The sequence below is a fragment of the Ochotona curzoniae genome, unplaced genomic scaffold, assembly GCF_017591425.1.
Source record: "Ochotona curzoniae isolate NIBS_2020 unplaced genomic scaffold, NIBS_Ocur_1.0 scaffold_2453, whole genome shotgun sequence".
Classification (NCBI taxonomy): Eukaryota; Metazoa; Chordata; class Mammalia; order Lagomorpha; family Ochotonidae; genus Ochotona; species Ochotona curzoniae.
This window is the reverse complement of record NW_024467094.1, coordinates 32,390,091-32,417,562: the sequence shown is the minus strand read 5'-3', so window position 1 is coordinate 32,417,562 and position 27,472 is coordinate 32,390,091. Positions and strand designations below refer to the sequence as shown.

Genomic DNA, 27,472 nt, shown 5'->3' with positions numbered 1-27,472 from the left:
TGGGTGTTTAGGGGGCCACACCAAGGCAGGGGGGTTACCTAGTGTCCCATCGCAGAATAACCACGGGCTTCTCCCAGGACACGGGGCTGACCCACGCGGCCTTCCGTACATATTCATTCACACCACGTTTGTCCCCCTTCCCAGTGCTACACACAACGCCCTCTGCCTTCTGCCAACCGTCCATCACCACCTTCCCCCGAGACTCCTTGGAACCCCGGCCCAGGCCAGCCCCGCCTCGCCCGAGCCGGCTCCACCCTTAAGGCGCCAGTCCCAAGCAGGAGCTGGCGCCTCCCGGCGCTGCAAACTACAAATCCCGTCGTGCCTCGCGCGCTCTCGCCCTCCTCTCCCACTCCCCCTATGGACGCAGCGTGTGAGTCGGCCAAGAGTGCCTCCCATTGGTTTTTCCGCCCTGTCAATCACCTGGGCGTGAGAGGGGCGGGGCCGAGGTAGAGATCCGGATCCGGAGCGGCTGAAAGGCGGAAGTGGAGGCCGGAGCCTGGGACACCGCTGGGGGGGGGGAGAGGAGCGAAGCCTGTCCGAGCCGCGGCCCCGAGTAACGCCGCCGTCCCCGGAGCCACCGTGAGTATGCCGGTCTCGGGACCCCGTGTCTCGCCTGCCCAGTTGCTTTTGTGGGGTAACCCTTCGTCCCGCCTAACCCTAGCTTAGGGGGATCCTGACCCCTCCCCCGACCCGTAGCCCCTTCTTAGGGTGTCGGGCCAGGGGAGATCCCTGCTGTGCTGGACTTACCTGCCCTCTGTGAACCTCGGAGAAACCCCCGAGGCTCTCCTCTGGCCTGTCCAGCCCGGGTGTGGGAGAGAGGGAACCCCAAGTTCCGCTCCTCCTGCTCCCAGGATCGGACGGTCGTTGGCAGGTGGGAAGGGAGACTTCCCCCCCGACCCCGTTCTTGTGGAGGCGGCGGGGAGGGCAGGCTGTCGCCCCTGTCCTCTCCTCCCCGTCCCGCCGAAGCAGTTGTCTCCTGCAGCCCTGGAGAAAAAATTGTCCCGATTGCCTTTTTGTGGGGGAGGGAGGGAGGGAATGCCCAGGAAGGCGATTCCACACGCGTGGAAAGTAGGTTTGCTCCCACCACTCCTGACCACTTCGGGCTGTCCGCGGAGTTGGGGAGTGTGGCTCACTTCTGGGAACCCAGCCCTCCCAGCCCTGGCCTTCTCGGGAGGCTGTGCTCTCAAGTGAGTCCCCCTTCCTGCCTCTGAAGAATTTAGCTGAGCTTTGCTCAATCCCAGCTGCAGATCACAGATCAGGGTGGACCTGCCCCTTCATTATCTTCTCTTTCCCCTGCTCCTCCTCCTTTGCTCCAGGCCCAGCCCTGTCCTTCCAAAGCATGGGAGTGAGTGTTCTCCCAGCTGCCCCAGAGGCGAGACCACAGCCAGGCATGAGTGGAGCGGTTTGGGTGGGATCCATGGCCCATGGATACACGCACATCCGCATGTGTGTGCAACAGGTCCATGCCACACCATGGGCTCTGGTTGGTCTTCTGGGCTTGAACTGATGAATGATCCCGGTGATAGCCCTGGATTCTTAGTGTGCTGGTTTCTGGAGCCTGAGAAACTCCCAGGCCTGCCAGAAGGGGCTGGTCCCTCCCTCCGTCAGCTGTCCTGCTGGACCTTCCTACCCTGTTGTTTCTGTGTGATGTGGCCAAAGTACAGGCCAGAGGCTGTGTCTTCATGAGGAGTAGCTTGACCGCGGCCACGGCTGGCCCTTGCTGTCTGTGGTGGAGCCGAGCTGTGCTTGGCACTCCCTGCACTCCTGTGCCACCCTGCCCGTCTTGGCTGACCTTGGTTGCTCCTGCCCACAGGTGTTTGAGATTCTTTTGGCTTTGAGATCTCTTCCGGCATCTGATTCCTTCAGTCTGCTGAGCTCCAGCTTGGATGTGCTTGTTTCACTTGTTCATTGGACAGCAAAGGAAAACTCTTATTGGGCTCACCAGCTGGATGGCAAGTGCTCTGTCTGTGGGCGTGGCGGAGACTCTGACTACCAGCCTGGTCTCCATGACTCGGCTTCCCAGGACCTGGGGGGAGTTCCTCAGGAGTCCTCCTCAGGATGACTCCTCCCCAGCATCTAGGCCGGCTCTGCCAGCTCCAACCTGGAACCGGGCTGTGAAGCTCCCATCGCAGGAGGGCGAGGAAGGCTTCAGAGTCCCAGATGGCTGTGTCACTCCAGGCAGAAGTGGGAGCCTGCCTGGCCCTGGGAGGAGGAGGGGGACTCTGTGTGGTGTAGAAGCCCCTCATCTGTGGCACTTTTCTTTCCTCCCCTTGTTGGCTGTCCCAGCAAGCTGGCTGGCCTCTTTCTGTTAGATACTAGAGAGGTGCAGTAACTACTAATTCCTAGAGGTTAGGGTAAAGTTGCAAACTTGATTCCGCACACAGGGCTCCCCAGTATCAGGAATATAGTGAGATCTGTGTTCCCTGTTTGGAGAGGTACTGAAAGATGTCGGGGAGATTAGCAAGTGGTAGAGCCGAGACATGGGTTCTGGGCTCATATGTGATGTCATCTTTCCTAATAATGGGCCCTTAGATGAATGAACAGGTGGGGTAAGCCATGAAGGACGCAAGTGCAAGCGCTGAACCTTCTTGCCTTTGGCATCGCTGGCTCTGCTTGGCTTCAATTGCTTCCCCATCTTTACCTCGGCCTCCTGTCCTCCTTCTTGGCCTGTGGGGATCTTGACAGGAGTCAGTGGTGTTCAGGATCCAAATGTTGGCTATGGCTAACGTCTGGCTGCCAGTGGTGTCTTGGGAACCTGGAAGTGGTGATGGTTAGAAAATGAAAGGGAAAGTGAGTGGGCTCAGTGGTGTTGCGGGATGGGGATGAGGGAGAAGGGACCCAGCAGACGGGGGTATCTCTGATGCCCCTTAGGTGCCACCTACACTTACAGGTGGGAAGAGGAGCTGTCTGCTGGGGCCCCTCTCACTGGCACTTACATGGAAGCAAGAACAAGATCATGACTTTAAATTCAGCCCTACCAAGCATGCACTTGTTAGAAAGAGGCTTCTTCCCATAACCTTACCCAGCGCTCAGTGTGTCAGTGTGTGTGTGTGTCAGTGTGTGTCTGTTAGTGTGGCAGTGTGTGTCTGTGTGTTAGTGTGGCAGTGTATGTCTATGTGTACCAGTGTGTCACTGTGTGTTAGTGTGTCTGTGTGTGGCAATGTGTCACTGTGTGTCTGTGTCAGTCTGTCGTGTGTGTCTGTGTATCAGTGTATGTGTGTCTGTGTATCAGTGTATGTGTGTCTGTGTTTGGGGGCACGTCACTGGAGCCTTGCAGGACCTGAGTTGTCAGCTGGACTCCCCCCATTTTCCAGTTTGTGTGACCTTAGGCCTGCTTAGCTCCTCAAGCTGCTGCTTTCAGCGAATGAGGAATACTTAGTATCTTGTGTAAGGAAACAAAGGGTCAAGGACCTGCCCCTGGCCAGGCTCAGGATAGATTGTTACTGACTAGCAGTGGCCTCAGGTGGGTGTAGTGTCCGATACTCTGCTGGACGTTTCCCATACTGTCTTGCATCACAGATCCTGGACAAAATTGGTGTGGCATTCCTGTTTCGCAGAAAGGCACGCCAAGGCCAAGGCTGCTTCCCCTGCAGGGACTCTCCGGACTCCGTGGGGCCGTGTGCTGAGGATACCCAGAGCCACACACTGAAGAACAAAGGCATCTTTGCTTCTTCCAGGCCCTCTGACACTCAGTCAGCATCATTTCCAGAGGCTAGCAGTCCTGGCCCTAGTGTGGATTAGAATGCACAGTTTGGGTGAATTTAAGCTAAAACGGGAAACTTGAAGATAATGTTTTGGTTGTGACTGGCAGCTTTGGTTTGGGTTCCCAGATTCCTGGAGTTTTATGTTTGCTTTCACGGACCTGAGTCAGGGCTGCTTCTCCTGGGCTTATTTGACAGGCACTGCTTCAGGTAGAACTTGGCAGAGAGGACATCCCCATGTCTGCTGAGTGCTTGTGTGAACCTTGGCAGAGGAGAGTTGGAGTATTTTTTTTTTTAAGATTTATTTATTTATATTGGAAAATCCGATTTACAGAGAGAAGGAGAGACAGAAAGATCTTCATCCACTGATTCACTCCCCAAGTGGCTGAAGCAGTTAGAGCCGAGCTAATCCAAAGCCGGGAGCCCCAGGAGCTTCCTCTGTGTTGCCAACATGGGTTGCAGGGCCCCAAGGTTTTCGGCTGTCCTTGACTACTTTCCCAGGCCACAACCAGGGAGCTGGAAGGGAAGTAGAGCAGCCCAGATACAAACTGGTGCCCATGTGGGATCCCAGTGCCTGCTAGGTGAGGACTTGAGCCACTAGGCTACTGTGCTGGGCCTTGGACCTGCTTAGCTCCCCACGAGTTAGAATATTTTTACACAGCCCTCAGCATTAATAATCTGGCATAATAAAAGTTTTCAAAGGAAATAGCCCCATCTCCTTTGTTGCATCAGAGGTACAGTAATACAAATATTAGTAAAGCTTGGTTTAGTTTTTATTATCATTGTTACTTAAAGGTTTATTTATTTATTTATTTGAAAGAGTTACAGAGAGGCAAAAGGATGGGAAGGGAGGGACGGAGGAGGGAGGGGGGAAGAGAGAGAGAGAGAAAGTGAGAGAGAGAGAGAGAAAGGTCTTTCATTCACCTGTTCACTTCCCTGATGGCCACAACAGCCAGCGCTGGGCCAGACAAGATCCAGGAACCCAGGCGCTTTACCCAGGTCTCCCGCCTGAGGTCAGAGACCTTAACACTTGGGCTGTCCTCCACTGCTTTTCCTAGGCCATTGCAGGGAGCTGGATGGGAATTGGAATAGCTAGAGCCCATGTAATATGGCAATGCTGCAGACAGTGACTTAACCGACTGCTGGCCCCTAGTTTCATTATTCTTATTATTAAAGGTTTATTATTTATTTATGTGCTTTTTACTTGAAAGGCAGAGTGATAGGAAGAGCCAGAGAGATCTTCTATTCCTCTGGTTCACTGTGCAGGTACTCAACAAAACTTTTTGGCCAGGCTAAAACCAGCAACCGGAAACTCCATCTGAGGCTCCCACATGGGTAGCAGTGGCCCAGGCTCTTATGCTATCCTCCACTGCTTTCCCAGGCACAGTAGCAGGGAGCTGAGCTAGAACTTCAGCCAGCACTCTGTTACAGGGTGTCTGCCTCACAAGTGCAAGTGAACCACCCCTACAAGTTGCTTCCACATCTTCTTACTTCCTCTTTTTCCTTAAGCCACTCTCACTTTATGTACTTGGAGATTTGTGTATTTATTCACAAGACAGAGTGACAGGGAGAGAGAGAGTCCAGTCCCCACATGTCTGCACAGCCAGGGCAGGCGAGGCGAGGGCGGGAGGCAGGACCTGCACCCAGCTCTCACACAGGTAGGAGCATCTCATCCTTCCCCGGTGGGTCGGCAGAAGCTGAACCCCGACGGCCACTCTGGCAAGGGATACTGTGTCCCGGTATTCACCATACCTGGCCCTTTATTTAATTTTTGATGATTTGCGAGGCAGAGAGACCACGGGCAATGAGAGTGAGGTCTCATTTACTGGTTTGCTCCCCAAAATACCTGTAATGGCCCAGGTTGGGCCAAGCCAGGCCAGAGCTAGGAGCTAGGAACTCGCTTTGGGTTTCCCACTTGGATTGCGGGAACACAGCTACATGAGCCGACACTACTGCCTCCCAGGGTTTGCAGTAGCAGGAAATTGGAGGCAGGAACTAGAACTGAGTACCAAACCCAAGTGCTGCAGTGTGCAATGGAGACTGCCCAACGCCTTAACCACACACGTGTCCCAGGCTAGCTTACTTATCATGCACCAGGCCCTCTCCTGAGCCCTTGGCATAGTCTTTCAGTCATCCTGACAACTCAGGGAGGTTGGTTTTGTATCTCTTTCCCATGTTATAGTGGGAGACTGTGGGAAAAGTGGCAGGATAGAGATTAGAATTGAAAGTATGGGGGCTAGTGTTGAGGTATAATGGGTGAAACTGCTGCTGACCTCCCATACAAGCACTGGTTTATGTCCCAGATGCTCCACTTCTCTTGCAGCTCCCTGCTAATGTGCCTGGGAAAGCAGTAGGAGGTGGCTCAAATTCTTGGGCCCCTGGCACCCATATGGGAGAACCGAATGAAGTCCTGAGCTCCTGGCTTTGGTTTTCCCCATTCTGGCTGTTGTGGCCATTTGAAGAGTGAATCAGTGGATAGAATACCCCTTTCTCTCTCTCTCTAACTCTCCCTTTCAAATAAATAAATCTTACAAAAAGAAAAAAAGCAAGGACTTGACTGGGCAGGTGTCCAGCCTACCCTTGCTGCGTTTCAGGACTAGACCTGAGTGTTCCCTTTGCGGGAAGGCTCTTGTCCACCTGTTCCCCTGGCCACTGTAACTCCCTGCTGCTCTCTCCAAGCCCAGCCCGAGTGTTACTTCCTCCAATGCTTCTCCTTGTCCCGAAAAGGTTAAGGGCCCCTTTTGGCAAGACTTCCCAGTGTTCTGACATTGTGAGCCCTGTAGGGGCCCATCGTGTCCTGTTTTCTCTGTGTTCTGTGTTCAGGACCTAGGCCTGGTACTCATGCTTCTCAGCATTGTGGGCCTCCCTGAGGAGCAGACACCTGCCCACTTCCTTTTTTTTTTCTTTCTTTTTTTAAGATTTACTTTATTTTTATTGGAAAGTCAGATATACAGAGAGGAGCAGAGACAGAGAGGAAGATCTTTCATGTACTGATTCACTCCAAGTGGCTGCAATGGCCAGAGCTGCGCCGATCCAAAGCCAGGAGCCAGGAACCTCTTCCTAGTCTCTCACGAGGGTGCAGGGTTCCAAGGCTTTGGGCCGTCCTTTACTTCCCTCCCAGGCCACAAGCAGGGAGCTGGATGGGAAGCAGGGCCGTTGGGATTAGAACCAGTGCCCTTATGAGATCCTGGCACATGTAAGGTGAGGACTTTGGCCACTAGGGTACCAGTTATTCCATCCAGGTCTGCCACGGCAGTGGCAGGAACTCAAGTACTGAAGTCTTCCTCCTCTGCCTCCCATGCACATCAGCAGGAAGCTGAAGCAGAGCTTGGAGTAGCTGGGACTGTGCTCAACATTTTAGCAGGGAGTCGGTGTCGGGGCGTCACCAGTTAACCCACCACTTGTGATCCCAGCATCCTTTATGGGTAATAGTTTATATCTTGGCTGTTCCACCTCTGATCCAACTCTGCTAATGACCTGGGAAGTCGGTGAAAGGTGCCCCAATGATTGGATTCCTGCACCTGCTTGGGAGCTCTGGAAGAAGCTCCAGACTTCCTGGCCTTGGCCTGGCACAGTACTAGGTGAAAAATTTCTCACTCTGTGTCTGCTTCTCTATCTCTGCCTTTCAAATAGACCAGATATCTTTTTAAAAATGAAAAGATTTTGGGCATTTTTTGAAAAATCAACTGTCTTCAAAAAAATTTTTGTTTCTAGTATGAGATGTAAGCACCTGAGGCACCAGCTTAATTTGTAGCTCTCTAATTTATTTTATTTCTGATACACTTGTGCTTTCGTGACAGCTGTAGGGGCATGCTGCAGGCAGCACAGAGAGCTTGAATCCCACCCCTGCTCCTCAGTGACTGGCTGGCAGCTGCAGGAAGCCCCTGTGCTGTGTCTGGATTCTCTCTGGGGTTTTGCCCCAGTGACCTTTCTGTCTTAGGGACCCCCTTTGGATTGAGTTGTCACACATCTTCAGGCTTCCTCTTGACTAACAATGTCTCGCACACGAGGCCTCAGTGTCAGCAGAGCCCAGATAGAATGTGCCTCAACTGGGCTTTGTTTGCTGTTTTACTCCTGAGAGGACTGGGGTTGGGAGGGTTCGGACAGACAGCAGAAGGGATGTGCATTTTCGTTACTGTCCATGTGAGTTAGCACGCTTCGTGTCAACCCCGAGGCCTAGAACTGAGTGATGGCCATCAGCTCGCTTTGTGGGAAGTTGTTCTGCCCATTTTCACTGTCTGGAAGGATGTCTCTGTGCAGCCCACATGGGACCAGTGGGGAGTAATGTGCCCTTCCTGAGGGCGGAATCTCCACATGACCTGTTCAGTTCTATACAAGGCATTTGTCCTCCCCCATTTGTTTATTCAGTTATTGATTCCAGTGTGGACTCATGAGTGTTTATTTAGGGCTGTGGTTTACAGTCTGGTGCACGGTTCCGCTCCAGTCCTTGGCCCCCCTTCCCACTCCCTCTGAGCCGCTCCTTGGGAGGCTTTGCTGGTTTTGTGTTTTGCACACTTCCTTACTGGCTGGTGCTGTGAGATGCTGCAGACCCACCTCCCTTTAGCATCAGCTGTCTCCTTGTCAGTAGGTTGCTGTGGGGTTATGTGGATGGGGTTTGTCAGGGTCACTGAGGCCTCCCGAGGTGGCTATGGTGGAGATGCACCCTGTAGGGATCAGCTCTGGGCAGGGAGTTGATCCCCACAGCTGACTGTGCTTCTCAGTTCATCCATTCGTACTTTGTAGCCCTGCTGAAACTGCAGGAGACACAACAAGTGGTCAGCTTTGGGATTTTCTTGGGTGTTTACTAACCAGGTGGAAGATGTGATCGGTGCTAAGTTCTCCAGCCAAACTTTCCTAGATTCTAGGTATGAAATCCCGCAAAGTCAGGCCAGCAGTTTTTGGTGCCTTTCAAAACTGATGCTGCATGGTAGGAGGGCTTGGGCAGTTTGTGGCTGTACACAGCAGGCCCTGGGAGGCTGTCACCCGGGCTTGGATCCTGATTCACTGATCAACTGGAAACCCTGTGGCACCAGCATCCCTTGTGCAGATGGGAAACGTGAGCGCTGCTGGAAGCATTAGCTCTGGGTCTTCACAAGCCTCCTGCCTTCTGTTCATAGCTCCGTGTGTGTCACTTTTCAGGTGGCCCTGTCAGATTGGGTGAAGGCGTGGGAGGCTTCCCTCACCCTGGCCACTCTCCTGGTCATCAGGTTGCTCTCTGAGCTGCTCACATGGCTGTGGTGATTAATGACGCCACTTTCCAAACCTCTAGCATTTTAAGCCTGGCTTTTAAAAGGAACTCTGGTTTCTTTGTCAACTGCCCAATTGCTGTCTCCTCCCCCTGCCTGCTACTGAACAACTTCTTCCTTTTCCTGAAAGAGGCTTTGAGAGATGGAAGGAGCTTTAAGATACTCTGTGTGTGCGTTTTTTTTTTTTTTTAAGGGGCTATGCTTTACCTAGATGAGAGCTTTCACTTGATGCTGACCTCTTGAGTGGTGGGTGCCCCTTCTCTGTCCTTAAGGCTTTGGGAGCCAGTCTCCAGGGGAGTCAAGTGTGGGGTGGCTGAGAGGACATCTGCCCTCCTGTGAAACTGGTGAGAGATACCCTAGAGGGGCTAGGCAGCCAGAGGTTGGTGTGGGAGATAAAGGAATATGTGAATGGTGTCTGCACATAGGTATTGAGGGGTTTGCTTTCTTCACAGAGAATTCTAGGTCCCCCCTGAACATTTGCTCTGTACTCTGTGAGCCAAGCTCTTGGCTCAGACTATGGTGTGTGATGTCTTCCCAGCAGTCCCAGGAGATGGGTGGTAACAGTCCTCATTTTGCACGTAAGGTCGTGGGTTCAGTGATAACAGTGTGAGGCTGTCCTGGTCATTGATGGCTCCACATTTGAACTGAAGTCTGTGTGGAGCACTGGGCTGTTGAGCAGCAGGGTATGGTTCTGGTAGGCAGCCATTCTGTCTGGTCCATGAGTGTATATTTTAGCCTTCAGCTGCCCTCATTCTTTTCCTATACCAGTCCAGGCTATCCCTGTGTCACATACTCAGCTCGCTGTAGTATGTAAGCACTTTTTGTGTGTCCGGTTTTATATTCTGGGGTGTTAAAACAGAGGAGGCTGATATTCTAGGCTTTAGGAACTTTGTCATGTGACCTTTTTCATCTGCACCAGGACTGACTTCCTCTGGCTTGCTCATGCTCAGCCTTTGCTACCTACAATAGTCTAATGAAAATGTGAGACCTTGGAGGCAGCAGTGTGCTCATTCCTTGGGCTTGTTTGTTGTGACCTGCTCATCTCTTGGTGTCTTCCCTTGGCACTGTTCTATATTTTGTCCAGCAATAATGAAGAAGGACAAATCTGTTCAAAAAGTGCCTCAGTGGGCTCAGCGCAATAGTCTAGTGTCCAAATCCTCACCTTGAGTGTGTTGGCATCCCATATGGGAGCTGGTTAGTGTCCAGGTGCCCCACTTCCCATCCAGCTCCCTGCTTGTGGCCTGGGAAAGCAGTCGAGGATGGCCCAAAACCTTGGGACCCTGTACCTACATGGAAGACCTGGAGGAAGTTCCTGACTCCTGGCTTCGGATGGACTTAGTTCTGTCCGTTGTGGCCACTTGTGAACCAGTGAAAGGAAGATCTTTCTCCATCTCTTCTCTCTCTACATCTGCCTTTCCAATAAATAAATAAATCTTTAAAATAATCACTAAAAAGGGGGCATTTCGTGGTCAGGCTTGATGGCAGCCTCCGTCCTGTGCATCTCACACGGGGAACTTTGACCCTGTTCTTGTTGGGCAGGCACTGAGCAATGTGTGGTGTCTCAGCAAGAGGTATTTGGTTTGCTGGTGTCCAGTACCTGAATCTCTTTTCAAACCCCATGCACCTCTGTGATGGGGTCGCTGCTCTCTGTTCAGGAACCGTTGGAAAAGCAAAGAGGGCAGGGATGGAAACCAGCTTCCTTTTGTTGTTTGGGTTTTTACTTTTGTCCGAATGCAAAGGGGTGTAAGCAGTGTTAGTTGGTGGAATGAATAGCTGATGGCTGTGCCTTCCACCAGAGGTGCAAGGAGTCCTAGGCCTGGGGCAGCAGCACACATGGCAGTTGTCCTGGCCTGGTACCCCTGCTCCCCACAGAGGGGTCCTTGCCCTAGACCAAGGGGAAGATGAGCTGTGGGTTGGATAAGGTTCCAGTTAGTAATATCCTGAGTAAAAGGTCGCTGCATGAGTAGAACACCTATAGCGTAGGCATGAGGTTTGTGGAGCGGCTCCTAGTCCATCCTGGCTGGCATCCACATGACACCTACTGTCCCAGGAAGGCAACAGGTACTGGGCAGGTCAGGGAAGTCCCTTTGTCTTGCCTTCCTGGCTCATGGTCTTCTCAGTGTCACCCGCAACATCAAGGGCTGGCGCAAATCCTCCTGTTCTCTGTGCCTGGACACATGTGCATATTTGGGCCATGGACTATGCTGGATTTCAAGTTGAGCTTCCACTTGGGACAGAGCCTCTGTCTCAGGCTACTTCAGAGGGAACCAGTCTCCCAGGGATGGTAGTGTTAGGGCCTCGCCCCTGACTGCCTGTGAGAATCTGGAGGCGGGACACACCTGGCCTAAGACAGCTATAGACAGTCCTGTGTGTGGGCCTGTGTCACCTCCCCACCACCCCATCTTCGGGTTTCTGTGTGAGCCAACAGGCCTGGTGACGGCAAACTCTGTAACTGCCCATGGGCAAATGGGGCCCTTCCGTGGACTGAGCAGGTGGACTCCCCTGGCCCAGCTGTACTAGCAGACTCATGGGGCCATCCTTCCTGTGGGTGCAGGAAGGGGTGGAGCCAGCCCGGAGGTTCCCATCTTCTCCTGACAGTGCTGACTCTGCTTCTGTCCCGGCCTCTTCAGGGAACCCGCCTGTTGGCAAAAGCTGAGAAAGCAGCTTAGAGAACAGGGAAGGAGTTCTGGAGGTTCTTCTGGGACAATGCCCTCAGAAGCTGGTTGTCTGTCCGGAATGACCCAGCATGTCTTCCACACAAGGCAGAGGACCCCTGGGGAATCCAGCTGGTGCTGGCAAGGATACAGGTGCAGCCTAGGTGCTGTGTGGGACAGGACCATCTGGGAGGGTTATCCAAGGTCTGTGTTGGGTGCCCTCTCTCATCAGCCTCTGCTTCAGACATTGGTGAAGTTTGGATCCTGTCGGGGGCCTCTGGGTGGTGCAGAAATCTAGGCACTCAGCTCAACCTCAGGAACTGTCATTCAAAGGGAAGTCCATCGGCAGTCATCTTCCTTAAGGGAGTTGGGTGAACTGGAAGAGCCTGCAGGGCCTGTCCTGGGGAGAAGGGACCCCCCCGCCCCGCCCCGCTCACCCTGAGTGCCTGTTGGCATCATTTCCTTCCCCTTCCCCTAATGCTGCCTCCCCTAAGCCTCCCATCTACTGTGGTGGGTGAAGGGCCCAAATGTCCACAACTCCACTTGGGCTGTCAGGCTGCTGGCTCCCGGGGTCCAGGCTCCTCTTGTAGGGTCTCCGGTAGGACATGGGCCTGGCCAGGTGGGAGGATGTTCCTCTTTCCCCAGCCCTGCTTGATTGCAGCTGTTCTGTGGGCTGGTGGGGAGGACAAGCCATGACACCACTGTCACCTCTTTCTTCCATTGGAAAGACTTCTCTGTTTAGGATGGTGAGACTTTACACATTGTTGAAGTTCTGCTTGCAGCAGTCCCGGAAGTCCATCTTGAATATGCAGCAGCCACCATTTTTATGTGGATGCCGCTGTCTTGCTCCTTTTTTGTGTTTAACCTTTGTTCTCTTTGTTCTCTTTCGGTCTTCTGCTGCAGGCATCATCATTTTTTTTAAGTATTTATTTATTTTTATTGCAAAGTCAGATTACAGAGAGGAGGAGAGACAAAGAGGAAGGTCTTACGTCTGTAGATTCACTCCGCAAGCGGCCACAACAGCTGGAGCTGAGGCAATCCGAAGCCAGCAGCCCAGAGCCTCCTTCAGGTCTGCCACGTGGGTGCAGGGTCCCAAGGCTTTGGGCCATCCTTGACTGCTCTCCCAGGCCATAAGCAGGGAGCTGGATGGGAAACGGGGCCACTAGGATCAGAACCGGCGTCCATATGGCATCCTGGGACATGCTCAAGGCAAAGACTTCAGCTGCCAGGCTACTATGCCGGGGCCCTGGCGTCATCTTTTTGATTGTCTTTAGTATTATTCTGAATTGATATTCAGAATTTTTGTACTAATGAGGCAGGACATATATACAGGGGAGCTGGATTGGTTTCATAGTGTTTCTAGGCTTTAATTTTTGTTGTTGTTTGCAAACATCTATCACAGCAGTGGTTTTTGCCTTCTTACTGATACATAATTTATATAATATTTACAAATCGCAGGTGTTCACCCTGATAGATTTTTATGAAATCCATGCATCTACCACCCAAATTAAGGCATAGAATTTATCCAGCAATGTATCTTTCAGTCAGTAGCAACTAGTTAGCCCCTGGCTAAAAGCTGGATTTTGTGAAAATACAGGTGAAAGGTTGCAGTCCCTGTTATACAAGTAGCTAGAATGATGCTTTCAGTATTCTTGGGTTTTCCTTTCAGTCTGAGACAGGAAAGCCTTGTCTGAGTTTGGGGTCCTGGGCTTGGGCTCTGCCACCCACTCCCAGTGGCCATGTGACCCCAAGCAGGTCTCCTTACCTTAGCTTCTTCACCTTCTCTGTGGTGAGAACAGGATTTTTTTTAATACATAAGATTTACTCTTTTTATGAATTTACTATTTTTAGAGATTTATTTATTTATATTGTAAAGTCAGATATGAGACCGAGAGGAGGAGAGACAGAGGAAGATCTTCCATCCGATGATTCACTCCCCAAGTGGCCACATCAACTGGAGCTGTGCTGATCCGAAGCCAGGAGCCTCTTCCGAGTCTCCCATGCAGGTGCAGCGCCCCAAGGCTTTGGGCTGTCCTCCACTGCTTTCCCAGGCCGCAAGCAGTGAGCTGGAAGGGAAGTGGAGCAGCCAGGACATGAACCAGCCATCCATATGAGATCTTGGTGCTTTGCAAGGGGAGAATTAGCCAGTTGAGCCACGTGAGATCAAGATTTTGGCTAAAGACCCCTTTAAGCTCTGACAGGCCAACCAGTCAAGGCTGACTACTACCTGCCAGACCCTCAGCCTGACACTGGGCCCTCCGCTCTGCCTAGTTTCATGTAACCTTCCCTGTGGCCCTGTGCAATTAGTATTAGATAATACGACTATAGATAGGGGACTGAAGCTGATAATAATCACCCATGTGACTCAGCCAAGGTCACACGACCAGCAAACAGTGGAGCTAGGCTTTAGCCAGCCTCCAGGGCCAGTGCACTAGACACCCCGGGGAAAGTTGTGCAGGTACCTTGTGGCTCCAGTTGGTTGCCCCAGATTCTTTTTCTGGTCTGTCCCCAGCTCGGAGCCTGGACAGTCCTGCTGTGAGGCTCACCTCTGCTCTGGGTGTAGGTGTTACTGGTTTTCCCCTTTGAGAAAGAGCTGTGGGTCAGTCGTCTTCTGAGCTAATGTGAGGTTTCCAGAACCTTGGCTCCAGGCAGCCTTTGAACCTCATTACGTCTCCTCCTGTGTTTCTCTTTAAGCCACAAGTCCCTTTTCCTGTTGCCTTCACTAGCTGCCTCTTGTGTGGTAAGCCTTCAGGAATGCTTTTTACCAGAGTGGAGTGTGGCTGTAGAGTCACTGGCCAGAACCCCCTCCAGGGAGCCAGGGCGGGGTCCCTTGGCTCCCCAAGGGAGGGAGTCCCCACCCAACCTTCAGTCCACAGACTGGTTTTCCTAATCAGCACACTGTCCAGGCAGTGCCAGGATTCTGACCTAGAGGAAGTCGCTAAAGCAAACAGGAAACCCGAGAGACACTCATCAGCTGGAATGGTTCACCCTTTACCAGGAAGGACAAAAAGTGTGTAGGGGTGACTTCATGGACTCAAGGAGAGCCAGGTGAACGCTGCTCAGGGAGCTTGAAGGAGAAGGAGATGCTCAGCGGCCTCTGGAGTCCGGAAAAGTCTTCTGTAGCAGGTGCTGCCCACCACCTGCAGGCTTCCCCTACCCCCACCCTGTCCACCGCACCAGCCCGGTGCCTTTCTGTCTCAGCTCCTTCCCTTTCCCCCTTCCTTCCTGTACCAACCATCACGTTCCTACTTTGATGGGCTGCTTGTAGTCACTCAAAGAACTTGTTTTTAAAATAGAGTCTGAGATTCCCCCGTGGAGATTCCCAGGGTTATTTTTTCCAAATACCCCAAGGAAAACAGTTTGCGAGCCACCGACCTGCTGTGGCGTCCAGTGCACAGGAAGCCCCAGAGTGAGGAGGAGTCAGCCCTACTTTTTCTTTCTCTTTCCTTCCCTACCCCCGACAGCTCTAGAACGGCCTGTGCTCAGGGCTGGGGTGTTTGGAACCTTGGGTGCCTTCTGCCCTTGGTGTACACTGTGGGAAAAGGTGCAGCGAATTTGGAGGACTTTGTGTTCCCTCCTCCATGCTGTGGGCGGTGTGGGGTGGCAGCCTGTCTCCGTGTCCTCTGGACAAGCCAGGGTTCTGGTTTGCGGGGTGGGGAGTGGGTGATGATAAGGCATCTCTTGGCTGGGTCTGAAGTCCTACCCCTGCCATTATTCTGGTATCTCACAGGCTATTTTTTAACTTTGGCTCTTAAAACAGGATTTGATTGTTGACTCAAAACAGACTTTTACCTTAACACTGGTGGTTTGTAAACCCCCATCCTGGGCTGCATGGTGGGTAATTTTGACTACTGGCTCACGAAGAAAGATTTCTGTCCCGGATGGTTGGACAGCTCAGTGCGAAAATCCACCTGTGCTTCCTGCCAGGGGATGCACTTTATTTCCCAGTCTCAGAAGGAGGGGACGGCAGCTTCTGGGGCCCCTGAGTCTGGCCTTCACCTGCCCTAGACAGCGCTATGTGCCTCAGCAAACTTTGAGGACAAAATTGGCTTTTTCTGCACTTTAGGATCACATGATCTTTAAATGGGCCAGGACAACCATGAGGCACCTGACTGTAAAAAGTGCTGTGTGTGCCTGCTCAGGTGTCTGTGGAGGGCAGGGCCGCTCAGCAGGCAGGACACGTCACCAGCCAGTCTAGGCTGGGTAGAGCCTGTCTCAGTTCACCAGGGGAGGCCAGTGTTCACCAGCAGTCTTAGGAAAGATATAATAATAAATAATGACATCAGTACCATGGCGTGCTGTTTATTCAGCAGTTACCTGTGCCAGGCACGTGCGGGCACTGTCTTGCACCTAGCATGCCCCACCCAAGTGCTGAGACCACTAATGTGGATTCTCTGAAGTTTCCTGGAAGTGACAGGAGAGGGTTCCTTGGCGCCTAAAGCCGGTGCCTGTGCTAGGCTCTTTGCCAGCTGCTGTTGCCCTGCAGACACTGGGTCCTGCTCCGGAGCAACGTGGCCCTCCAGGAGCCGGCTGTGTGGGGGACTGATGTGCAGACAAGGTTGAGAGCAGCTGTGTAGGATGTGTTTGTCCCCCTGCAGGTTTGGAGAGTCGCTGGTTGGTAGGGAGGGGCTTTAGGTGGGCTGTCTGTATTCCCCCACTTGTCTGTGCTGGCTGCTCTGCAGCTGCTCTGGCTTTCCGAAATCAGGGACTTGGGTTTCTGTTCCCCTCTCTCTGCTCCTTCGCACCTCATCCTTCAGTGTCCCAGCCAAGAGTCTGTGTTATGTGGACTCGTGGTGCTAGCCCATTTGAGGGTCCGTTGTGATTTTCTTCCCTCTGCTGCTGTCGCCCTGCCTGGCCCCAGGAGTGGGAGAACAGGGAGCAGGGCTCCTCCCACTGCTGGGAGTCCTGGGGACTGTAGTATCACTGTGACTGTTACCAGGGCCAGAGGATGGCATGATCACCAGTGGGCCTGAACAGGTGGGCAGCTCAGGTCTGCAGCCAGACTGTCACCAAATGCTGGGGGGCCTTGAGCAAGGCATTGAATGCCTGAGTGTCAAGTTGACCTGAAAAGCGGGAGGTTTTAAAGTTAAGGGAGGTGACAGTTGCGCAGCAGCACGGTAAATGCTAGCTGTCTTCAAGGTTGCCTTATTGCAGCAGAGTTGAGCTGCTATGTGAGGAAGCCATCCAGGCGAGGAGAACGGGCACACTTGCCTCCCGCGGGCGGGGAAGGGAGAGAGCATCTTAGATCGAACAGCGATTAAATGCCATTTCTGGTCACCGAGAGCTCTCCCTCCCCTGCTTCCTTCCTTGAGCTTTTGGGGAAGAGGGCGCCCTCACGGCAAACCCCCTTTCCTTTGGTGCTATCCAGAAAGGAAATGGCTGTCCCTGGTTAGTGAATCAGTCTTCCTGAAGCTCACTTTTTAAACAAGCTGCTCTGAGAATTTGGATGTGGCAAGTGATTTGAGGTTGAATTATCAAGCCCTTTGCCGTCAGCATCTTTATGTACGTAGGCTGCTGGCTTTCCACAGACAGCTTCTGTCCATTCACAGCCCTGCCCCTTGGCCTCTGCGCAGGGCCAGCTCCGGGCTGGCGGGTTCTTCTCCGAGGACCTGTCCTGCATAGGCCAAGTCGGGCAGAGACACCCGCGCTCTCGGGGTGGGTGCGAATGGCCAGGTTGGAGTTTGTCTCCACTTTCCCCCACTCACTGCCCTGGAATTCTCTTTTTTTTTTTTTTTTTGAAGATTTATTTATTTTTATTGAAAAGTCAGATATATAGAGAGGAGGAAAGACCGAGAGGAAAATGTTCTGTCTGTCGATTCACTCCCCAAGTGGCCAGGAGCCTCCTCCAGGTCTCCAACACGGGTGCAGGGTCCCAAGGCATTTGGGCCGTCCTTGACTGCTTTCCAAGGCCATAAGCAGGGAGCTGGATGGGAAGTGGGGCAGCTGGGATTAGAACCGGCGCCCATATGGGATCCCAATGCGTGCAAGGTGAGGTCTTTAACAGCTAGGCTACTGTGCCGCCCCCCCCCCTTTTTCTCTTGTAACTAAAATGTTTTATAAGATTTATTTATTTATTTGCAAATCATAGTGAGATCTTCCATTTCCTCCCCAGATGACCACAATGCAAGGGCTGGACCAGACGAAAGCTGGGAACCAAGAGCTCCTTCTAGGTTTCTGATGTGGCTACAGGAGCCCAAGCTTTTGGGCCTTCTTCCACTGATTTCTCAGGCACATTAACCAGGATCTGGATTGAATGTATACCAGCTGTGGGCCCTGCATGATAATGTGGCGGTTAAAGTCCCTGCCTTGAACGCCCCAGGATCCCATGTGGGTGCCAGTTCTAATCCTAGCAGCCCTGCTTCCCATTCAGCTCCCTGCTTGTGGCCTGGCAAAGTAGTCGAGGGTGGCCCAAAGCCTTGGGACCCTGTACCCGCATGGGAGACCTGGAAGAAGCTCCTGGCTTCTGGATTTCTGGCTTTCAGATTGGCTCAGCTCTGGCCATTGCGACTACTTGGAGACTAAATCATCGGACGGAGGATCTTTCTGTCTGTCTCTCCTCCTCTTTGTGTATCTGACTTTCCAAAAAAAAAAAAAAAAAATATTTAAAAGAAAGAAAGTATATAAACTGCAACTCAGCCAGCACCCATTTTATGAAGTGCCAGCCATGCAGGCAGCAGCTTAACACACTATGCTTTAATGTTGGTCTTTCCTAAATTGTTTTTGACTTATCTGAGAGGCCGAGAGAGACAGCAAGATGTCTCATCCACTGGTTAACTTCTCAGATACCTGCAAGGGCCAGGGAGTGGAAACTTCCCAGGCACTCTGACCCAGGACACAGGGGCATCCCAGCTTGGGCTAACCATTCGCCCCTTCCCCTGGTTCTGTCTTGGCGTCACCACCTTCCTATGTCAGTGTAGGCTAGAAGCGAAGTGTGTGTGAGTGAAAAGGAAAGCTGGCAGTCGTTAACAGCTGCTGGCCAAGCTCTGGCTGTGATATGGGGGTGTGTGTACGTGCTTTGTTAATGTGTGTGATAGACCTTCACGAGAAGAGTGGCTCAGGGTGAGAGTGAGACAGGGCTTTGATTCCCATGCACATGGCCCCACTTCACAGAAACACGGTGGAGCGGCCATCCTGATGTGGCAGGTGGAAAACACCACCCCTGCTGCTGGCCACCCCTGGCCAGGCCTTGGTTCTGAGGGCCGCAACCTTATCTGATCAGCTCTGATGGCACTCCCTGGCCCCTGTGTTGGCACGGAGGCAGGCTCGTTCCTGGCTACCAGACTACAAGGTCATTGTGACCTAAATCCTGCTGTCTTCCTGGGCATTTTTTTGTTTATTTGTTTGCTTACTTTTAGGTAGTCCAAAGAACCTGTTGCCTTACCCCACCCACTGCCACCCCTGCAGACTGTGTGTGTTCTGTGTAGGTGAATGCACAAGCTAAGAGCCAGAGGGGGAAACCCCTTTGCTATGTGCTGCTCCATGGCTGTGGAAGGCAGGGTAGTGAGGCGTAGGGCGGGAGGGTAGTGAGCCAGGACTCTAGGGAAAGGCCTGGCGCCCCAGGGGGACCCAATGCAAGTGTTGGAATTGACCTAGGATTCCTGTCTCCTTCACAGTTGGAGGCCCCCCTCCCCACAAGTGCCTCTTTGTACCACACCGGCCTCCACCCCGCGCTCACTGGTCCCACCACACGCAACAGACCATGGCGGGTCGGGGAGGCGCAGCGCGACCCAATGGACCAGCCGCCGGAAACAAGATCTGTCAGTTTAAGTTGGTCCTGCTGGGGGAGTCTGCAGTGGGCAAGTCCAGCCTTGTCCTCCGCTTCGTCAAGGGGCAATTTCACGAGTACCAAGAGAGCACAATTGGAGGTGAGTGGGCACATGGGAACTAGGGGCCCTCAGGGCAAAATCTGGGTCCTGAGAAGCCAGGGATGGTGAGGGGGAAGGGGACTCTTTCCCAGAGGGCATCATGGCAACTCTTTTCCCTGGACAGGGTGTTAAGCCAGAATCAGACACAGGCTGCCTGTGCTGCCTCTGCCCACATTACCTGCCGGGCATCGGGAGAGACGGGCTCTACTTCCCCCGGGGCGCGTCTTGCTTTCTTGGGCACACCGCGTGCTTGGCTGGGGAGGGGTGTGGGGAACCACAGCTGGACTGTGGCTTGTGTGTCTGAAGCTGACTTTCACCCGTTCTGGAGTTCCAAGTATGTCCTTGACCCCGCCATGGTCAGCATTTAGGATGTGAGTAAAGATCTCAGTTGCCTCCTTCCTCAGCTGCCAGCACAGACCTCGCCAGGCCAAGACCCACGTTGCCATTGAGTCATCCTTTCTCGACCCTCTTGGTTGGCAGGAGCTGTGCAGGCAGCTGGAAATGAAATGGGCCATGTCAGCACTCTCCCTACTGGAGAGGGGAAGTGAGTGACACCCAGGCCTTTGTCGCTGGGGGAGGGCAGCCCCGGAAAGTGGCTCTCTCCCTGCTGGGCCCCTCTGTCCCAGCGGGGGACCCTGGGTGTAAAGCATCCACATGCATGGGCAGTGAACCACAGGTGGCCACACAGGAATGGGTCTGTGCAGAGGTGGCAGGTGGGAGGACAGCGCTGCTTGCGAAGGCAGCCACCAGCCTGCCTCTACCTGGCTTACGGCGAGTGCCTCCCAGGCGGCAGAGCTGAGCGCCTGAGTGTCCTCAGGAAACCAAAGGACAGTGAGGCCCCTGGGCTAGGGTGGCTGTCCAGCTGGGCTGCCCTCTCTGAGTAGAGAACAAGGCTAAGAGGCAGCTTTCCCTGGGCCCTCCATGTCTGCTGCGTGCACCTGCCCTGCCTCAGGGGGGCCTGTGAAGGCTGTGAGGGGACTACTCACAGACACGCGGGAACTGCCAGAAGTTCAATGACAGTGGAATTAAATGTGAGTTTATCTTGTGCAGTTTTTTTCATGATAGGTAGAAATTGTATATTATGAAAAAGCATGTGTAAGTTTCAGTATTTTTTGGACAAAAATAAACTCACCCTTTTTTTTTCTCTCTCTAAAAATTTACTTATTTTTGTGGAAAGCAGAGTCACAGAAAGAGAGACGCAGAAAGATCTTCCTGTCCATTGAGTCACTCCCCAAATAGCTGGAACAGCTGGAGCTGAGCTGATCCAAAGTCAGGAGGCAGGGACCTCTTCCAGGTCTCCCACAAAGGTGTGGGGTCCCAAGGCCTTTGGCCACCCTCCACTGCTTTCCCAGGCCACAAGCAAGGAGCTGGATGGGAAGTGGAGCAAGACCTGGCACAAAGGCTCAGTGGCTAAATCCTACTTTTTTTTTTAAAGATTTATCTTTATTATTTTTTTTATTGGAAAGGCAGATATACAGAGAGGAGAGACAGAGGGGAAGATCTTCCATCCAATGATTAACTCCCCAAGTGAGCGCAGCGGCCGATGCTATGCTGATCTGAAGCCAGGGGCCTCTTCCGGGTCTCCCACGCGGGTGCAGGGTCCCAAAGCTTTGGGCCGTCCTCGACTGCTTTCCCGGGCCTCAGGCAGGGAGCTGGAAGGGAAGTGGGGCCGCTGGGATAGAACCGGCGCCCATATAGGATCCTGGGCGTGCAAGGTGAGGACCTTAACCACTGCGCCACCGTGCCGGGCCCATGCTAAATCCTACTTTTACATGTGCCAGCGAACAGTATGGGTACTAGTTCATGTCCTGGCTACTCCACTTCTGATCTAGCTCATTGCTTGTAGTCTTGTGGGAAAGCGGTAGAGGATGGTCCAAAGCCTTGAGGCTCTCGATCCGCGTGGGAAAGCTGGAAGAAGCTCTTGACTTTAAATCAGCTCAGCTCCAACCATTGTGGCCATTTGGGGAATGAACCAGTGGATGAAAGATCTTTCTCTCTCGCTTTCTCTCCATAAATCTGATCTAGCTTCCCAATAAAAATAAATAAGTATTGGGAAAAAAAAACAAAACAAAGAAAGTGGAATGGCCAGTACTTAAATTTGTGCCAGTGTGGGTTGCCAGCCTCCACAGGTGGAAGCGTAGCGTGCTATGCCACTGAACTATGCGTCAGCCCTACTCTCACACTTTTAATCCATTTTTTCCATGAGCTTTTTGGTTTGAAAAGTAGAGACACAAAAATCTCCTGTTCTGATTTACACCCTGAGTACCCACAACAGCAGGGCATGGACCGGGCAGAAGCGAAGTGCTAAAAACCCAACCCTAGCCTACCATGTGGTGACAGGGACCCAACTGCTTGAGCTGTCTCTTCCTGCCTCCCAGGGTACACATCAGCAGAGGGCTGGGATCAAGAGCTGAGAGGGAGGCTGGATGCCAAGCCAGGTGCCCCTGTGTGGGAGGGATGTTGGCATCCCGAGTGGTCTCTGCGCTGAGGCCAGAGGCCAGCCCCTCCGGGAACTGCCTGCTGTGCCCTCGGCTCTACCCCTTGAGCCTACGGGTAGGGCTTTCTCCTGCTTGGTGCCCAGTGTCCAGTGCCCAGGCGGAGCCCAGAGCAGCAGTACAGACCCAGGGTGGTTTCCAACCTGTCCTCGCCTGGTGACACGCCTTCTTCCCTCCAGCGGCCTTTCTCACACAGACCGTCTGCTTGGACGACACGACGGTGAAGTTCGAGATCTGGGACACAGCCGGCCAGGAGCGGTATCACAGCCTCGCCCCAATGTACTACCGGGGGGCCCAGGCTGCCATTGTGGTATATGACATCACCAACACAGTAAGCACCTTCTCCCCTCACCCTTCCTCTTTCTCGTCTCAGAGCCCTGAAAAGGAGGACACCAGAGTCCCCGTTTCAGGCATCTTGGACCATCCCTAGGTGGGATATGGGATGTGGGCATGCATTCTCTGATGTTTGGGGCCATTTCCGCAGCATGCTATTTTTATATAGCCCCATCTTGAATACTGGGTGGGGCCCACTGGGCTCTCCCCCTGACTTTCTGGTCATGTCTCCTCAGGACACATTTGCACGGGCCAAGAACTGGGTGAAAGAGTTACAGAGGCAGGCCAGCCCCAATATCGTCATTGCACTCGCAGGCAACAAGGCAGACCTGGCCAGCAAGAGAGCCGTGGAGTTCCAGGTAGGGAGCCCCCCATCCCCACCTCCGGCTGTGGCTCCCACGAGGGGCCTCTGGGAGGCCATGGGAGGAGGCAGCAGGGAGCTTTCCTGCACTGAACATGGCACCAGCATGGGCCTAAGAAGGACTGTCTGTCGCCCATGTCTCCCTTCAGGAGCTTTGGCATGTGAGTGTGTGTATTTTTGAGACAGTGAGTACAAGCATTGTTAGGTGCATTTATTTGATTTTTAATTAGAGACTTATTGAAAAAGGAGTATTTTTTTAAAGGATGGTTTGTTTACTTGAAAGAGTGACAGAGAGAGTGTAATACTAAATTAACTGGCTGTCTCCCCAAATGCCTGTAACAGCCGGGGCCAGGCAAGGTGAAAGCCCGGGGTCTGGAACTCTGTTAGGGTCTCCCTCATGGATGCTGGGGACCAACTCCTTGGGCCACCATCTTCAGCCTTCCGGGTACACTTGCAGGGACTGGCAGGAATCCAATAACTGGGATTTAAGTAGCCCTCCAGCACAGGATGCCAGCCTCACACACAGCAGTTTAACCCAGCACACTATGACACCCACTGGAATACACTTTCCTTTTCTTTTTAATACTTATTCCCGTCAGTAAGGCAAATTTCCAGAAAGAAGGAAAAACAGAAAGATCTTCTGTTCCCCAAGTGGCTGGCGCTGAGCCAATCTAAAGCCAGGAGCTTCTTCCAGGTCTTCCACATAGGTACAAGATCCCAAGGCATTAGGCCATTCTCTGCTGCTTTCCCAGGCCATAAGCAGGAGGCTGGATGAGAAGTGGAGCCTCTGGGACACGAACCAGCACCCATATGGGATGCCGGTGCTGCAAGTCAGAGGATTGGCCAGTTGAGCTATTGCGTCAGCCCCAGGGGTACATTTTTCATATAATATATGCACATAGTAAAATCTCAGCGGTGCAAAGAAGATGACACTCAAGTTTGCTCCAGTCCCAGAAGCTCAGTCAGTCGCCGTCTCCCTTACTGTGACACAGTTTCCTGTCTTGGCGATAGCCTATGTTCTATGTGACTCCTCTCCACACTGACGGGTGTGTGCTATGCACTCTGTGTTGTCATTTGTTTTTTTGCCCATCCATAATTGAAGGGCTTCTGGGTGATTTGTAGCAGCAGAAGAGCAGAGATGGTGCCGTAGTCACTCATGTGTCCTCCTGTGCCTGTGTTCAGATGGGCTGCTGTGTTTTCAGGATCACTTTCTAGGAGTAGTTCTTAACCTAGTGATTAAAAAAAAAAAAAAGGTTTATTTGTGGCAAAGTGGCAAGGAACAGAGAGAAAGCTTCCATCCACTGGTTCAATCCCCAGCTGGCTGTAGGCCAAAGCCAGGAGCTAGGGGCTCTATCTGGGTTTCCCTGGGGGAGGAAAGTGGGAGGAGTGCACTCTGTCCATCTTGCTCTGGTTTTCTCAGGCCAGGGCTGGGCAGAGAACTGGATCAGAAATGGAGCAGCTAGGACACCGGATGGTGCCTCACAGGCAGAGGCATTTCTGGAACACTGCTCTGCAGTGCCAGCAGTGCCAGCCCCAACCTGGTGATGTTGAAGCGCGAAAGAGCAGAGTGAACCTAGGGAAGCCCTAGTAAGACATGCCAGTGTGTGTGAGCAGAGAGGTGCCCAGAGGTGGCATAGGTGTCTTGGGATCCTGGACAGGGTGTCATAGGCCTGGCAGCCTCAGTTCTACCAGTCTCTAGTGGGCCTAACGCACTGGGCACCAAGGAGATTGTTATCCAAAGCCCAGCCCCTGCCAGCTGCAGACATTTCCCTCTCACTCCCTTCCTCATCTCCATCCAAATCAGGACGCACAAGCCTATGCAGACGACAACAGTTTGCTGTTCATGGAGACCTCAGCAAAGACTGCAATTAACGTGAATGAAATTTTCATGGCAATAGGTGAGTGGCCCTCCTGCCTCCGCGCACCACTCCACCACCGCAGGCACATAGTTGTGGGTTGGGGTAGGCTGGGGCTCCCATGGCATTTTTTTTTAAAGACTTCTTTTTATTGCAAATCAATTATAGAGAGAGGAGGAGAGACAGAGAAATATCTTCCATCCGATGATTCACTCCCCAAACGACTGCAATGGCCAGTGTCATGCCGGTCTGAAGCCAGGAGCCAGGAGCTCTTCCAGGTCTCCCACGCGGGTGCAGGGTCTCAAGGCTTTGGGCTATCCTGGACTGCTTTCCCAGGCCACAAGCAGGGAGCTGAATGGGAAGCAGGGCTGCCATGATTAGAACTGGCACCCACATGGGATCCTGAGGCGTTCAAGGCGAGGACTTTATTTATTTTTTTTTAAGATTTATTTTATTTTTATTACAAAGTCAGATATACAGAGAGGAGGAGAGGTAGAGAGAAAGATCTTCCGTCCAGTGATTCACTCCCAAAGTGAGTGCAACAGCCGGGACCCAAGTGCTGTATCCAGCACACCTGTTGCGTCCCAAGATACATGCTTTTAGGAAGCTGAGGTCAGGGGTGGAGCTGGGACTTGAACTGAAATTGTCCAGAACTGGGCTCAGGCATTCTAGGCACTGATTAAACCAATACTAGTCCAGACCCCCTACTTCTGGATTATTTCACCTATTTCCCAGAATTCCAAGACTGTACCTTGCACACCGAAGCCCTCAGGGTCTCACCTCAGATGGGTGGTGAAGGCTGCATTGGGCTACAGCAGGACTGGGGGCGGGGACTGCAAGACTCCACACAGGCATCTCCCCTTCCTTTCGCGAACAGCCAAGAAGCTTCCCAAGAACGAGCCCCAGAATGCAGCTGGTGCTCCAGGCCGGAACCGGGGTGTGGACCTCCAGGAGAACAACCCAGCCAGCCGGAGCCAGTGCTGCAGCAACTGAGCCCTCTGCCTGCCCACTGCTCCCGCCTCCTCCGCCTGGATGACCCGACTGGAATCCACTCTAACCAATCGCACTTAACGCTTCGGGCCGCTGGGGGCAGGGAGAGGCTCCACCATGATTTCTCTATGTAACTTTGATCATAGGCCGGAGTGAGCTATTCCACCCGCACCTTTCTGTACAAATACTAATTCAATTTTAAGTCTTAAGTCACTTTTTTAATATATATGATCTGCTCTTCCCACTTCCTCCCCTCTCTGCTGGTCTCCCACTTGTCCTTTGCTGGGAGTAGCCATGTGCTCCCGGACCCCGCCCTTGTCCAAGGGCACAGGGACGAGGGGTTGGAGTGGTTTCCCTTCCTTTCCCTCCCGTCCAGCAGCCGACTCCACAGGAGCATCCACGCCCTCCCCTCATGTGGAGCCGTCTCCCTTGGCTGGGGGCAGTGGGGCAAGCCTCGGGACAGGGGACGGAATGGCAGCTCCTCCCTGCGTAGTGGCTGGCCTCAGGCCCCTGGCGCCCCACTCGGGGAGACCCCGCAGCATTACCACAGCATTACCGTGACAGCCACGAGCCCATTGCCCATGACCCCTCCACCCTCGGTCACCCCAACCTCTGGCTCTGAGCCCGGTTCCGACCAAATCACGATGATGAGTATTTGGGGGTGGGTGGGAGAGGGGGGGAGCGGGAGGGGATGGAACCAACTTTTTCTGTATTTTGTATTGTATGTTTTCTTCAACATGTAACCAATCAGTATCTTGTCAATATAGTCAGCCGATCAGTGGACCTCACGCTTGTCTTTTCTCTCTGGAGTTTATCAGATATTCCTGACATGATGTTCCTTTCAGCTGAGCCCAAGTTTTGTTAACAACAGTTGCCCCCACTATGCCAGGGAGCTGGGTCATGATCACCAAGAGAAAGGTGGTGCTATTGGCAGCTCCAGGGTGTGGGGTGGGGGAGGCTGCCCAAGACGCTACAGTTGAGGTTCCTTACTGGCTTGTCCACCACCCCTGACTCCCTGCCCTCCCCAGATTGTGGGCTGTATCAGTGGTCTCTATTGCTGTGTCTGTCTACAGCGCCTGCCTCCACTTAGCACCTGTCCTCAGGGCCTTCGCTCCACAGCCTCCCAACTGTCCCTCCTGGCCCCCAGCATGCCCAGCCCTCTGCTGCCCCCTGCTGGAGCTGCTGGAGCTGCTCTGCGGCCCGGCCACAGTGGCCAGCTTCTCCGTGGCCCTCCGGGTTCCTTTCCTGTCCTCTCTACCTCTGTCCCCATTCCCAGAGATGACAACAGTGACAAGGAAGGCTGCTGCACTTGGTGGTGGTTTACTAGATCAGGCTAAGTTGGGACCCTTCTTAGGGCTGTGGCCCCGGAGTCTTGGCGGGGACGGACCTGCTTGGGTGTCAAGGGGAGGCAGTGACCCGCACTGGCCTCGGACCCACAGCTGGCCGGAGGGGGTCAGGCAGCAGGTCATGGCTGCGGGATCCAGGTCCCGCGGTAGCTGCATTTGCCGCTGCACCTTCTGCTCCATGCGGTAACCGCCCATGGCTGGGTTGCCATACTCCCGCTGCCGCTGGCCCGTCACCATCAGGTTCTGGCCGGTCACCTGCACCACCAGCTCCTCAGGGGCGAAGCCCTGCGCGTCCATCTTCATTTGAAAATTGTCTTCAGCCCGGCCATGGTCCTGCACAGCAGCCGGGTTGTCCCTCAGCAGCTGCACCGGCAGTGTGGCCACCTGGCTCCGTCCAGCGAGGGCTACGCTGGGGCTCCTGGATGTCGCCCGGCTCCCGTTGGACAAACTGCTGCTGACCCGCTGCATCCAAGAGAGCAACTGCTGACCGGGGGCTCGAGGCTCCAAGCTGGGGCACGCGTGTGGGTTCTCGGGGGGGAGGGGGGGTGTCCTCCTGAGCGCAGCTCACCCCGCCCCATGCACTGGTCCCCTTTGACTTCCGTCACTTTCGGGCGGCCCTGGCGCA

General features: G+C 53.4%; 2 protein-coding genes across 3 annotated transcripts; one reads left to right on the top strand and one right to left on the bottom strand.

Annotated features, from left to right (window-relative positions):
- Positions 1–464: 464 nt before the first annotated feature.
- On the top strand, positions 465–26,289 carry RAB5C (RAB5C, member RAS oncogene family). Of its 2 annotated transcripts, XM_041000619.1 has the most exons (6): positions 465–579; positions 19,215–19,466; positions 22,141–22,292; positions 22,531–22,653; positions 24,460–24,553; positions 25,389–26,289. In XM_041000619.1, exons 2-6 carry the CDS (start codon positions 19,301–19,303, stop codon positions 25,502–25,504), a joined length of 651 nt encoding a protein of 216 aa, XP_040856553.1. In that variant the 5' UTR covers positions 465–579; positions 19,215–19,300; the 3' UTR covers positions 25,505–26,289. The 2 variants fall into 2 exon arrangements, with proteins under 2 accessions (XP_040856553.1, XP_040856554.1); XM_041000620.1 differs by lacking the exon at positions 465–579 and having other exon boundaries at positions 19,211–19,466.
- Positions 26,290–26,812: 523 nt separating this feature from the next.
- Positions 26,813–27,346, bottom strand: HSPB9 (heat shock protein family B (small) member 9). Its single transcript, XM_041001490.1, has one exon. It carries the CDS (start codon positions 27,313–27,315, stop codon positions 26,830–26,832), a length of 486 nt encoding a protein of 161 aa, XP_040857424.1. The 5' UTR covers positions 27,316–27,346; the 3' UTR covers positions 26,813–26,829.
- Positions 27,347–27,472: the final 126 nt, after the last annotated feature.

Coding starts and splice junctions, on each gene's coding strand:
- RAB5C (XM_041000619.1), top strand. CDS start 19,301: ATGGCGGGTCGGGGAGGCGCAGCGCGACCCAATGGACCAGCCGCCGGA. Junction 19,467..22,140: donor CCAAGAGAGCACAATTGGAG/GTGAGTGGGCAC, acceptor TCTTCCCTCCAG/CGGCCTTTCTCACACAGACC. Junction 22,293..22,530: donor TATATGACATCACCAACACA/GTAAGCACCTTC, acceptor ATGTCTCCTCAG/GACACATTTGCACGGGCCAA.
- HSPB9 (XM_041001490.1), bottom strand. CDS start 27,315: ATGCAGCGGGTCAGCAGCAGTTTGTCCAACGGGAGCCGGGCGACATCC.